This window comes from Meriones unguiculatus, chromosome 6 (assembly GCF_030254825.1).
Source record: "Meriones unguiculatus strain TT.TT164.6M chromosome 6, Bangor_MerUng_6.1, whole genome shotgun sequence".
In the NCBI taxonomy this organism is placed as follows: Eukaryota; Metazoa; Chordata; class Mammalia; order Rodentia; family Muridae; genus Meriones; species Meriones unguiculatus.
This window is the reverse complement of record NC_083354.1, coordinates 50,357,178-50,370,243: the sequence shown is the minus strand read 5'-3', so window position 1 is coordinate 50,370,243 and position 13,066 is coordinate 50,357,178. Positions and strand designations below refer to the sequence as shown.

Here is a 13,066-nt window from a genome sequence, read left to right as displayed (position 1 = left end):
AACAGTGCATATGCCATCACTTTTGCTTAAAATATGTACCTTCTCACATATACACGTCCTCATTTACACATATATGGATTCAGGCATCTTCAGAAGACTAAATAAGAAACTCATACTGAAGAGAAAGGAGGCAGGAATTATGTGAATGGAGAAGACACATAGATATGATAACTTACATGTATATTATGTGTTATGGATTATATGAATAGACTATCTATTCAAAATATTTTTTAAGCTAAGAAGTTATATTGAAAAATGTAACTAGTGATGTCTGCATGGTGGGCTTATGGGATGTAAGATTTTGTTTCTTTTCAAAAAAATTTTAATTACTATAGGTTTCTTTAGACTGATGGACAGAGGGGGGGTGGTCTAGGGATATTAGGGTTATGGCCCAGTCAGTAAAGTGCCTGTCACGCAAGCACGAGGACCCAAATTTGGGTCCATGGCATGCATATAAAAGTCAAGAGGAGCTATGTACATCTATAGCACTAGTGCTGGGGAGTCCCTGGAGCTTGCTGGCTGGCCAGCCAGCACAGCCAACCAGTAAGCTCTGGGATGGGTGAGAGAGGCTGCCTCGTAAAACAGAAAACAAGGACGATATCTAACATCAGCCTAGTACATGCCCTTCATACCCACGTGTGCATATGTGTGTGTATACATATATATACCTACACACACACACACACACACACACACACACACACACACAACTTTAAATTGTTTTAACTCAGGTGAAAAATTTTAGTCCAAAAAGAGGATTCCACCGACAATAAGATCCCTTCCTGACGAAAGAAGCTGTGATTTTGTTATGCAGTATGGCGCTTCCTTCCACGGTCTAGCTCTCCTGCAGCCATCTTTGCCCACAGGCAGCAACCTCTGGCATGATGGCTTTGTAACACATGCCCCAGGGGGAGGAGGCTTTGGGGGAAGGTGCTCCACACAACTACTCAAGAGATCCCACCCAGCCCCAGGGTGGGCTCCTACGCTGAGGGAATTGGAGTTTACCCCAGAACCCACCAAATCAGAAAGCAAATACGTCGAGCCAGGGAAAGACTTAGAACCAAAGGCACCCAGCGGGTAGGCATCTAGGCATGCACTGGTAGTGCTGCCAAATGTGGGGACCCAGAGACAGGCAAGTTGCCCTTACCTTGCATCTCCACACACTCAGTCTTGCTGAAGGCACTGCGCCTCCCGATGGCCTTCACCAGCGCCTGCGCCTTCACACAGTACATGGCCCCCGGCTCCATAGTTTCTAGGTACACTGGAAAGTCCCCACTCCTCACCACCTTCACATGTTCCTTTAAAGAAAAAAAAAGATCAAAACATAGTTACTGCCTAAGGGCAGCAGGGCTAAAGATGGTGGGAGAGCTGGGTAGGAAAAAGTGCAGGCAGTCCTTTTCCAGAATATTCCTTCTCATGTATGCATGGAGGCATTCATTTCCTCATTTGTGCACTCAGAGCCATTAGACCTGTACTACGGACATAGCACACAGCACTGAACGAAACACATAAAGCCTTTGCTCTTGGAGAGCTTGTGTGTGAGAGAGAAAAATGACATAAGCACATTCCTGCTGGTGGTCAGGGCTCGGAAGAAAAAGCAGGGCAAGCCAAAGAGAGTGGCGAGGAGGCACAAGGGTTAAAAGGTGTTTAGAAACTGGACAGCATCTGAGCAGAGCCCATCCACCTGTCTGTCCACACTTCAACTCCCACTCTAACCCCCAGGGCTGTAATGGAGCCTGTAGGAGCTTGTGGGACCCAGCCCAGATGACTCAGGGTACATACTCTCTCAGCAAAGAGCCTCCCAGTTACAAGGGTGGGGAATAGGCTCCACCCCAAAGAATACGAGGTTGATACACGCTCTCTCCTGCCAAGTCCCAGCCTTTCTCCCACTCTGTTCCATCTGCCTGGCTGGCAATGCAATGTCCTACCGGTGTGCCGGGACTCAGCAGGGTAAATATTGGTGAATAACCTGTCCCACCCACCCCATACCATCTTCCAAGGGTCACTATCCCACCCAGCTGGGGGTGCACAGCCCCCAGATATTGCTATGTGACACTGAACACCCCAGACTGAGAAGGGTACCCACAGAGCTCAGCCAGCTGTCTGAAACCCATACAACTCGGACTGCTAAATTGGGCACAAGCAATGGGGCTTCATCCCTGGAGGATTTGGTCTTGGGAAACTGAATACCTCAAGCTGGACAGGAGGACAAAGGGAGAGGACTGGGTGAGGAGGGTCAGTCTGAGATGCCTTTTGAGAAGTCATGGAGGCACGGTCACAGCCATGTATAGGACCTGGGAGCAAAAGGGAGAGGCCACTGTAAGACCTTCAGGGAGAGGACAGCAAGGCTCCCACAGGCCAGGGTCCCTGAGCAGGTAAGACTGGACTTCCTCCTGGTCCTGTGCTAGTTCTGCTCACAGATTTGATGAGAAAACTCTGTTGCCCGTATTGATCCTTCTGAGAAAGCAAGCTTTCCTGGTGACCCCTGGGGTGGGTCACCAGGTCCTGTCATTGTATCAGCTTAAACAGGGCTACACAGAGAGGTAGCTGCTACCTCTGCTACAGCTTCATCCTGCTGTTGCTGCTGCTGCTGCTCCTAGTCAGACCACTCTTCCATGAGAACTGGCCTCCCACTCAGCCCAGACTACAGCAACCTTCCCATGAGGAAGGGCAGCTCCCTTCCAGGCTTTCTGCACGGCCCACCCGATCGTAATTAGATAGGCTTATTCATAAGCCAACTCCTGGCTTGCTGCCCCACTTGTGCACTCTGCCAAGACACACACCCTTGAGAGATTTGTGCCCACCTTCTGTGCTTCTGAAATTATCCAGCACACCCTGACCTGGAACTTCCTGGCCTGCTGTCCCTAAGTGTCTGAGACTAGCTGGTGAGGAACAAAAAACCCAAATGCATCAAAAAGGCACTAGGGGGTCCAGCAAGGTGATGCATTCTCCCGAACTTCAGACCTGGCCTGAAAAGGGCCCAGGTGCCTTCGCTAAGGCCTAGGTTGAACAAAGGTAGGTCTTTGAGGAAGGAGTCAAGGGATGGTTGGTTCTCTCACTTCACCCTGGTCAGGCCACTTATGCCATGAGCACTACAAAACTAGACTTGCTCCCTCACCCCCTAGAAGGCTGTGCTCGTTCTCCAAGGCTTGACTCAAAGGCCAAACGTCAGTGGGAAGCCTCACCGTGGCACCAGGCTCACTCCTCCAGTAGGCCACAAGGAACTCAAACTGGGGCCCAAGGTCTTCCAGCTCAATAACCAGATGTAATCCATGTTCTGTGACCTCCATCCTGGGTGGGGTGAGGACAGCTGTTGGAAAGAGAGAGAGCATCAAAGCCAGCTCCAGAGAGAACCGATTTCCTTGGGATAAAATGACCGCATCATCAGTGGAAACACAGCAGCCGGATGGGCAAAGGAGGGGGTCTGGCTGGGGGTCCTGCTGTGTGGAACAATGTACATAAGCACCCTCCTGCACTCCATGGATGTTCATAAAATTATCTTTAAATTTTATTTCTATTAAAGTTTGTTTTCAAAAAACATATTTGGTGTGTGTGTGTGTGTGTGTGTGTGTGTGTGTGTGTGTACAGGCTCATGCACATGCATTTCCACGTGAAACACAGAGGCCAATTCTCTCCTTCTACCTGGTGGGTCCTGGGAATCGAACTCTGGTCATCATGTTTGCCAGCAGTTGCCTTTGTTTGCTGAGCCATCTTGGCAGCCCTCATAAAATGCTTTTTGAATGATGACTGAATGGAAAACAAATGACACTATAGCTCATCTTTTTATTCCAAGGTCATCTGTTCCTTTTCTGGGAGCACAGCTCAGGAGAAGGGATGAAGGACTCAAGTAAACATTCTTGCTTTACTTCCCCTTTAAAGCGTATGCCCTGGTCTCCTTTCTCCATCACCCTGCCTCATTGCCCTTCACCCTGCCTCATCTAGGGAGCAGGTGCTGTTCCTTAGTAGTTACTAAACAGCTGTCTGACTCAGAAGGCTGCGGAGCGCAGCTGGCCTCACCTTGGCCGCTCTGTGCATCCCTATTGCTCAGAGCACTAGCACATACTGGCATCTGGCACCTTGCAGACACCAACAAATGGGCACCTTGGGGGTGGGGGGCTGGGCCCTTCTATTCTTGGTCCAAGGAGTCTTACTCTTACATAAACACTGTCGGTGTGTCAGAAGCTTCTTACAAATTCTGACAATCAGTTCTAGAAAGTACAGCCCAGGCACAAACGCCGTCTTTCACGTGGCAGGTTCCCAGAGAGGCCAGCAGCCCCTGGGGACAACCTTCCAACCGAGAGGCCAAGAACAGTAGGGCCCACACAGGCTGCCTCCCTCCTTCAATATCCATCTAGAAACTGCAGGACCAGAACTGTGATGGTTGGTATTGGCTTGGGAAGTAGAAAGGGAGGTGGTCATGAGCTAAATCCCTCCGCACTGGGGCCGAGGGACATGGAGAAGAGAGGCTCCTGCAGGGAGCGGTCACAGAGCGGATGTGTTTCTGTGTTTTCTCCCTTGCCATCCTCATTGGAGAGAATGTCCCTGTGTCTGGTGAGCTACCCCTCGAGGAGACAAGAGGACTTGGGAAGTCAGGCCACTGTGCAAACAGCCAGTCGTGACTCAGCACCACTGCCGTTGTAACACCTGACAACAGAGAAGGTCTGCCTCCACAGACGAATGGAATCTGGGCCTCTGACTGCTATCTGTTTTTACCAAAATCTCAGTCTAGGGACTTTGGGAGCCCCGGCCTACACACTCGGTATACTTGTTTCTCTTGATCCACCCAGAAGCTTCAGAAGGTGAATGTTATTCCCATGGTACAGCGATATTAAGGGGCTTGCCCAGAGCCACACTGCTAGCAGTCAGAATTAGAGCCCATGGTAGTCGCCATTGCTAACCTGCCCTGTGTGAGGTGCTCATCATCTGAGGCAGGGAGTCACAGGGAACCACATGACGATATCCTGGGCAGAATTTTAAGTTCCAAATAAGTGGATGCTCACCCATCATCTAAATCAGACACCCCTGGGCTGGCCCAGACAGGTGGCCTTCAAGTTCCATATGATTATAACATGAAATTGAGGTGAAGAGCATCTGCCCTCTGCAAGGTTAAGAACAGGCGAGCTCCACAAGAGAACATCAACACAGGTTTTTCATGTGAGAAGCCAGAGTGGCCCTCTCAAATGAAAAAGGCAGATGGAGTGTCCTTAAGAGATACACGACTTTAATCCTGGCACTCGGGAGGCAGAGGCAGGCAAATCTCTGTGAATTCAAGGCCAGCCTGGTCTACAGAGTTCCAGGAGAGCCAAGGCTCCACAGAGAAAGCCTGTCCTGTCTTGAGAAACCAACACACACACACACACACACACACACACACACACACACGTGCACACACTCACAAAGAGAGAGAGAGAGACCGAGACAGACAGTCCCATCTATCTATCTATCTATCTATCTATCTATCTATCTATCTATCTATCTTTAAACAGGGTTTCTCTGTGTAGCCATGGCTATCCTGGATCTCCCTTGGTAGACCAGGCTAGCCTCGAACTCACAGAGATCCACCTACCTCTTCCTTCCGAGTGCTGGGATCACAGGCGTGCACCACCACCGCCCAGCATCCACAGGAATTTTTTTTTATTACAATTTATTCACTTTGTATCCCAGCTGTAGCCCCATTCCCTTATCCCCTCCCAAGCCTGCCCTCCCTCCCTTTTCTCCTCCCATGCCCTTCCCCCAGTCCACTGATAGTGGAGGTCCTCCTCCCCTTCCATCTGACCCTAGCCTATCAGGTCTCATCAGGACTGGCTGCATTGCCTTCCTCTGTAGACTGGTAAGGCTGCTCCCCCCTCATGGGGAGGTGATCCAAGAGGCAGCCACTGAGTTCATGTCAGAGACAGTCCCTGTTCCTCTTACTAGGGCACCTACTTGGACACTGAACTGCCACGAGCTACATCTATGCAGAGAGATTCTGTTCTCTTCAGCACATGTAAACTCCTATCCATCAGATTCCCTTGCAGCAAATCCTCTTCCTGTTTATTCTGGCCTCTTAAGCACACATTTTACTGCTCAGCCCCTCCCAAATAACTGCCGGCACTCCCTGATCTCCATCTGTCCTGGCCTTCCTTCCAGCAATAGCTGCCAGACCCCAGAGGGGTTCTTGGCTGGAGCTCCGGGCTCCAAGGGGCCAGAGGAAGTAGTGCTGGGTGCTGCCTGAAATCTGTGGGCAGAGGAAGAGCTGCAGTGTCCCCCAGTGCCCATGAGCCTCCAGGTGCCTGCAGTGGGCTCCTGCCACTTCAGCCAAGTCTTCCCAGTGTCAGGGACAGATGCTTAGCAGAGAAGTCCACATTTTGCAACAAAAACCTTCTGGCATCCCATTCCAACAGCCCTAAGCTCCTCCTCTGCTCACTGGCGCTCGGCATTTCCAGGGCAACAATAAGACTATTAACAACAGTTGAGCGCTGTGATAAGACTGGACCGCGCTGAGCACCGACATTTCATATGGTCCCCCTCAACATTTGCCATGAGGCAAAAATATTGAATGCACAAAGCTGTCAGGTTCCAAGTTGGAGTTGAACCAACCCTTATAATTCCTCAGGGCCAGTTTGGGATGCCTCACCATCTAAGCCCTCCTGACCTCTCCTCAACATCCTCTGTCCTCAGTAACTTGACTTGGCCCATTCCTGAACCCTAACTTCAAGCAGATCTTCTGCTGCATGAAGAAAATGGGCTGCTGAAGGACCAAACTCCTAGCATCCTGCCCACTCCCACCTCAGACAAGTATGTGTGGCAGCCATCATCATTTTCTCAAGCACCACCTAAGGGCCTCCTTAGGCCTATCAGGAGCTTTCTGTTCCTTCTACCTACTCAGCCACCTACTCGCATCCTTCCTCTATCTTTTAAACCCTGAGATTTCTGGGAGCCTAACGTGAGTTCTTTATCCTCCCTCCACTTTCCCTGCACATTCACAACTATCCAGGCGTAAGTTTGTGTTGTGTGTTTAGCTTTCACCTCCAAGAGCTCCAGGGCCTGATTTCCAGCTGCTAGTTAGACATCCACAGCACACCATGCTACAGGGACCTCAGCTCCAAAACCACATAGACAAAGTGTCTCCTGGTCCTCAAGATCAGTTGCTCCTTTTGTGTTCTCTGCCTTGGACATTGTTCCCACCAGCCCTTGTAAGAAGCTAGATTCTGTCTTCCCATTCCACCCTAATAACTAGTCCTCAAGCTCTGGCCATTTTAAGTGCATGCAGCCATGTCTCCTGAATTCATTCACTCCTTCACTCCCCATCTGCTCTGCTACTCTAAAGTCCAGAACCCATCTTGGCATGGCTGGAAGGCAACAATCTCCTTCTCATTCTTTCTTTGCCCTGCAGCCTTATCCTATTCCAGGTCACTTTCCCTCAGTGGCCACAGGGGTTGTTCTATAAGAAAGACATGGCCCAGATTCTGTCTTCTTCCATTGCTCCCACATACTTATTTATGACTTAGTCAAGCTTCACTATAGGCTCAGCTGCTAGTCTACCCCAATGCCCACTCAGGTCTCAACTTATCCCAAACACACACACCCTCTTACACTCCAGCCATGGCGTGCACCCAGCCATATTTGGCCCCTTATCTGCATCCTTCTCTTCCCTTTCAATCATTTTCCAGTTATAATTACAAAAGAAAAAGTGATTTGCCAGCAACCGCAGAGAAGAGCTATTTCTAGTAGCTGTTAAACGTACAGATGTTTTTAAACCACGAAGCTGTTCTCATCAGTATGGGGTTAACGAGGCTCCAGATGGGAGAGGCATGATCAGAGTAAGAATCCTAGTGCCGATGCTAGAATGAGGACAGTCAGGACTGACTCCCAAAGTGGGGCAAGAGAAAGACAGCACGTGAGAAAGTCAGCAATTTAAAAAACATGTCAGTAAGGGTAGTTTACGTTTATAAGTACACCTGTTATCTTGATGCTGAACATTTAAGTAAAACTTCCTAAAAGGGCAGGAGGGGTGTGCCTTACTTGAGTTTCGATTAAAGGGGTGCTCCAGGGTGCTCCAGGCTGAAGTCTGTGAGGCCAGCATGGCCCTGACCCTGAAGTTATATGGTACTGTGGCAGTGACGTCCTCAGTGACGTCACACTCCAGATCTTTGGTAGGTGAGCACTGGCTGCTGGGGATCCAGATGTGGCTCATGTACAGGCTTTCATACTCCCTGACGGAGGAGATAAAGTCACAGAGTCATAACACACCCTTTGACGAAGACCCAAAGACAGTTGTAACTAGCTTGATTCTGCTTTTAAGGGTCAGCAGAACAAGCATCCTCTTCCCAGCTCCAGATCCTCCACTTGCTTCCCACCCCAAACACCACTCTCCTTGATTCCTCAGAAACCTGAGCATAAGCCTCAATCTGTCCACGTTTTTCTACATCCAAAGCCACCACCCTCATGTCAGCCAACATGCCTTGCCTCACTGTGGTTTCCCATCCTCCACGCTCTGCAGTGGAGAGTCCACTCCCACCCAGTCCACACTTAGCAGACTATGATGTGTCTGCCCCTAAAGGCTGCCTGTGACACTCTGGCCTTCTCTCATCCTGCCCTCGAAATGTTGCTCCTACCCTGCTCACTCCTTGCTCACTCCTTCAAAATGCTGATGATCTCTTTTTGCCTAGGGCCTCTACCTCGATGTTCTCTGTCTCAAATGTTCTATTTTGGCAGTCTCACAGGCATGGCATAAATATCACCTCCTACAGAGGTTGCCACCTAAGACGAGCCGCAAACCCAACTCCTTTGCATCAGCCCTAACAGCTTCCTATCAGAACTCAAAGCTCAGCATTTGGCTCTGAGTTCCGCTGCCCAATAGAACTTTTTGTGATGATAGGAATGTTTTGCATCAGTGTTGTTTGGTGCTGGTAGTCACTGGCCACTTGGGGCTATAGAATAGATGAAAAGGAAAGAATGGGTCTCAGAAACATGTTTCAATTTCATTTAAACTTTACTAGCTACTAGTAGCTAGTGGCTGCAAAGATTCTTCATCTTTATCATTCTACATTTGTATTTAGTATCTTTCTTCTAGAAGCTAGTTTCCCTCTATCTAGAAATGTGAATTTTTGTAACCCAGAGGCTAGAAGAATGTCCACACGTGTAGGCCTCTATTTGTGCTTGTTGTGTTAATCCTGAGATTCACAAGAGAAACACCAGTTCCACAATTCTGAGGCAAATTTGAAGCAAGCTTTAATTGAATACTGACCAGGATGGGCTTTGGTCAGGACGACTCCCCAGAATTCATCGCTGAGTGCATGCTGCAGAGGCTTTTAAAAACAAACCCATATGGCCACCATATTTTCCTATGCATTCTCGTTGTTTTCCAAGAACTACAACTCCTACTACCTCAGGATGTTACCTGGTCCGTGGGCAGATGGGGCTCACAGTTTAACCTTGGGTCTTACAATTTCTAATGAAGTATGGTGAGCACTAACTCTGCCAGTCACTTCTCAGCAACCACTAGTGCTTAGAAAGCTAGAAAAAACTTGAACCAAAGTCACCCCGGGCCAGCTGAACTTGAGGGTCAGAACATATTTAGGCTTCTAGTCAAAGTTAGTCAAGAAAACTCTGATCTCTTACACCCCAAAGGGTCTGGCTCTTCAGATTTGTCCATTCTAAGTCAGGACCAAACTCAACAGACAGTTTGCTTATTGTTTAAAACAGGTACACCAAAATGTATTTGGTTCTCCCATGTCCATTTACAACAAGGGGTGAACTGGGAAAAACATCTATTCCTGAGGCCCAAGGTCTCCTTGAGTAGATAGGGAAGGGCTATCCCTCTCAGAAGTGTCATCTAAGGAAGAAAAACCAAACCCAACTCACCCCTGGTACTCCACAGAATACAATACTGTCTCCCCAGGCTGGGACACGGGGCTCCACATCAAGAGATGCTTCATGTTGGTTGACCTCACAGAGAAGTTCTGTGGGGCAGGCAGAACGGCCACTCCATCTGGGATGAAATTAAGTAGAGAAGCTGACTTCTGAGTGACAGTGAGAGCCAGCATAGCAAAGAGCCTCACAGGCTCATGAACAGCAAGTGCAGTTTTATCACACCTGTACCTTTGTGACAATGTGGCATATTTAATGGATAAGCATTAGCAAACATTGCTCATATTCTGTATAGGTCATTACTAGATTGTTACAGAACTATGCCATTTAATTTTCTTCTTTTTCTACTTCTTTTCTTCCTTTCTTTTTTGTTTGCTTGTTTTTGGAGACAGGGTCTCTCTGTGAGGTCATGTCTGTCCTCATACTCAGACTTGTGAGTGCCTCACAAGTGCTGGGATTAAAGGCTTGCACCACTATGGGCAGCTTTTCATGACCCTACTGAGTATAAGAACCATAATTTTCTCCATTATACAAACAAACAAACAGAGGTATACTATTTGGTTTTTCTGTGTAGCCTTGGAACTGTGTCCTGGAACTCACTCTCTAGACTAGGTTGGCCTTGAACTCAAGAGATCCACCTACTTCTGCTAGAATTAAAGGTGTGTGTCACCACTAGGGGGAATGAATGTTTTTTATTTAATAAATTATTATTCGTGTGTATGCTTATGTATGTGTACGAGTGTGGATCTGCATACGCCATGGTGTATGTATGGATGTGAGAGGACAACTTTAGGGTTCTCTCTCCTGACACCGATAGGAATCAGGTTCAAACGTGGGTCTTCAGGTTTTTATGAAAGTACCTTTATTCAGTAAACCATCTCACTGGCCTATTTATTTTAACAAATATATAAAAAATTATACCCATTATATTTATGAATAACTCCGTGGTGTTTTAACACATGTATGCAGTGTGTTACTTAAAATAAAAACAAGCCTATGTATCTCAAACATTCATTTTCTTTTAGTTAAAATTTTAAAAATAATTAAAAAAAACAAAGCTTTCAAATATCCTATCTCTGAACCTTTTGAAATACAATTTTTTTGTTTGTTTGAGACAGGGTTTCTCTGTGTAGCCTAGGCTGTCCTGGACTCACTTTGTAGACCAGGCTCACCTTGAACTCAGTGATCTGACTGCCTCTGCCTCCCTGAGTGCTGGGATTAAAGGTGTGCGCCACCACACCCAGCTTTGAAACCATTTTTCTCCTCTATAATTACTCTACTGTGTAACAGGATACCAGAACAACCTCTGCCATCTAACTGTAACTTAGTAGCTGCTAACCAATTTTTCTCTACCCACTACTCTCTCCAGCCTCTAGTTGCCACTGTCATTCCATTCTAACACACACAAGGTCAATTCTTTGATATTCCACCTATGAATTTGATTGTCTTTCTATGCCTGGTGTATTTCACCTAACATACTACCTTCCAGATCTTCTATGTCAGGCTTTTATGGCTGAACAGGATTCAGTTGATGGACAATCGAATTGATAGGTGAAATATCCAAGAATTGACCTCGTGTGTGTCTTGGCTTCTATAAACAGTCAGCAGAGGTCTCCACACAGTTAACTTTTCCTTGGGATGTAGAGGGATAGCCTGGTCATATGATGGCTGCACTTTGAACATTTTGAGGAATTTCCACACTGCTTTCCATAAAGATTATAATAGCTTACATTCTCAATAAGAGCATTTACCAGCATTTGGCTCGTTTATTTTTAACTTTTTAATGAAAACCACTTATATTGTGGTCCTGTCAATGAGATCCCAGGAGTACATATCCTGGGTTCTCTTAGTGAGCTAATCCCCAGTCTGGGGTGAAGTGGTATCTTATTTTGGTTTTATTTTACTTCTCTGGAATGATTAATGATGTTGAACACTGCTTTCCATACTTGCTGGTCATTAGCATTGTGTACTTTTGAGAAATGTCTATTTAATTTTACTGTTCATTTTCAATCAGTTTATTCATTGACTTGCTAATGACTTCCTTATAGTCTAGATGGTAGTTTGATGCCAGACTGACCTGGATTCAGGCTTTGACTCAGCCCTGAACTATGTTATCTTATGCATCCTGATAACCTGAGCCTCCTACTTCTCTGTGGCAAATTAACACTGGCTCTTACCAGTTCCTTATCATGGCTCTCTGCCATCCTTGGGCACTAAAACACATTAATTTAAGCCCAACTGGGGCATCATCAGCCAGGTGAAAAGCTCTGACTCAGGTTATCTACTGTAGAGATAACCTAATAGAGACAAACAAACAAAACACACACTGTAGAAATGTAAATTGGTACATTCTGAAAAATGGTTTGGCAGGTTTTTTTTAACCAAATGTGCAATTACTATCCGACTTAGTTGTGATCTTAGGCATTTATCCTAGAGAAACAGAAATTTGTGCCACATTAAGATCCATGTAGGAATATTTGACATTGAACTAGAATTGGCCCAAATGTCTATCAATAGGTGAGTGCTTAAGCAAAGGGTACCATGCAGATAACAAAAGGGGGCCATGAGCAAGGAGCCCAGGTGGCTGCCCGGGAAGACAAGGAAACAGACTGACCTCTTTGGCTTCCAGAACAGTGCTGCTAACAATATGATGCGATCCTATTCATAACTCAGCAGACAAGTTAACTTGGAAACTATTTCAGACCTTCAGCGGAGATGCACAGTAGCAGAGGGAGCTTTTGTATGCCCTCATCCATCCCTCCGTGAACTCCGCTGAAGTAGGATTATAAAATAAGACTGAGATAGTAACTACAGGATCACTAAGCTTCAGTCTTTATTCGATTCCACCAGTTTTTCCCCTTTGAGGCTCTGTTTTCTTTCTTCCAGGCACCAGTCCAGGATTCCCCATGTAGTTGTCATATCTAATTAGTCTCTTCCAGCCTGTTCTCCATTTCCCTCTGTCTTTTATGACCTTGACACTTCTGAAGAGCACTGGGTTGGTTGTTTTATAGATTTGTTCTCAGTTTGGCTGTTTTCACAGGACTTACGTGAAATTATACGTTTTAAATTTAGCCTGTTTTACTAGATGTCTTTGCAGCAGCATCTTACACTTGGGAGACTTCCCTCAGACACAGAGAGTTCCAGAATGGTGCACCAATTCCTGTTCCTTTAGTATCTGACATGAATTTCTCAAAGGTTGATGAAAGTTCCCCCC

At 46.9% G+C, this 13,066-nt stretch overlaps 1 protein-coding gene across 1 annotated transcript in view; it reads right to left on the bottom strand.

The window, feature by feature from the left end:
• The window catches only part of Il20rb (interleukin 20 receptor subunit beta), a 31,730-nt gene that overhangs the window by 8,222 nt on the left and 10,442 nt on the right, over positions 1–13,066 (bottom strand). Inside the window, exons 2-5 of the mRNA XM_021647990.2 lie at positions 9,847–9,973; positions 8,005–8,195; positions 3,186–3,310; positions 1,148–1,298 (exon numbers count right to left, since the gene is read on the bottom strand). Coding sequence (XP_021503665.1) covers positions 1,148–1,298; positions 3,186–3,310; positions 8,005–8,195; positions 9,847–9,973 — 594 coding nt within the window. The remainder of the gene's footprint in view (positions 1–1,147; positions 1,299–3,185; positions 3,311–8,004; positions 8,196–9,846; positions 9,974–13,066) is intronic.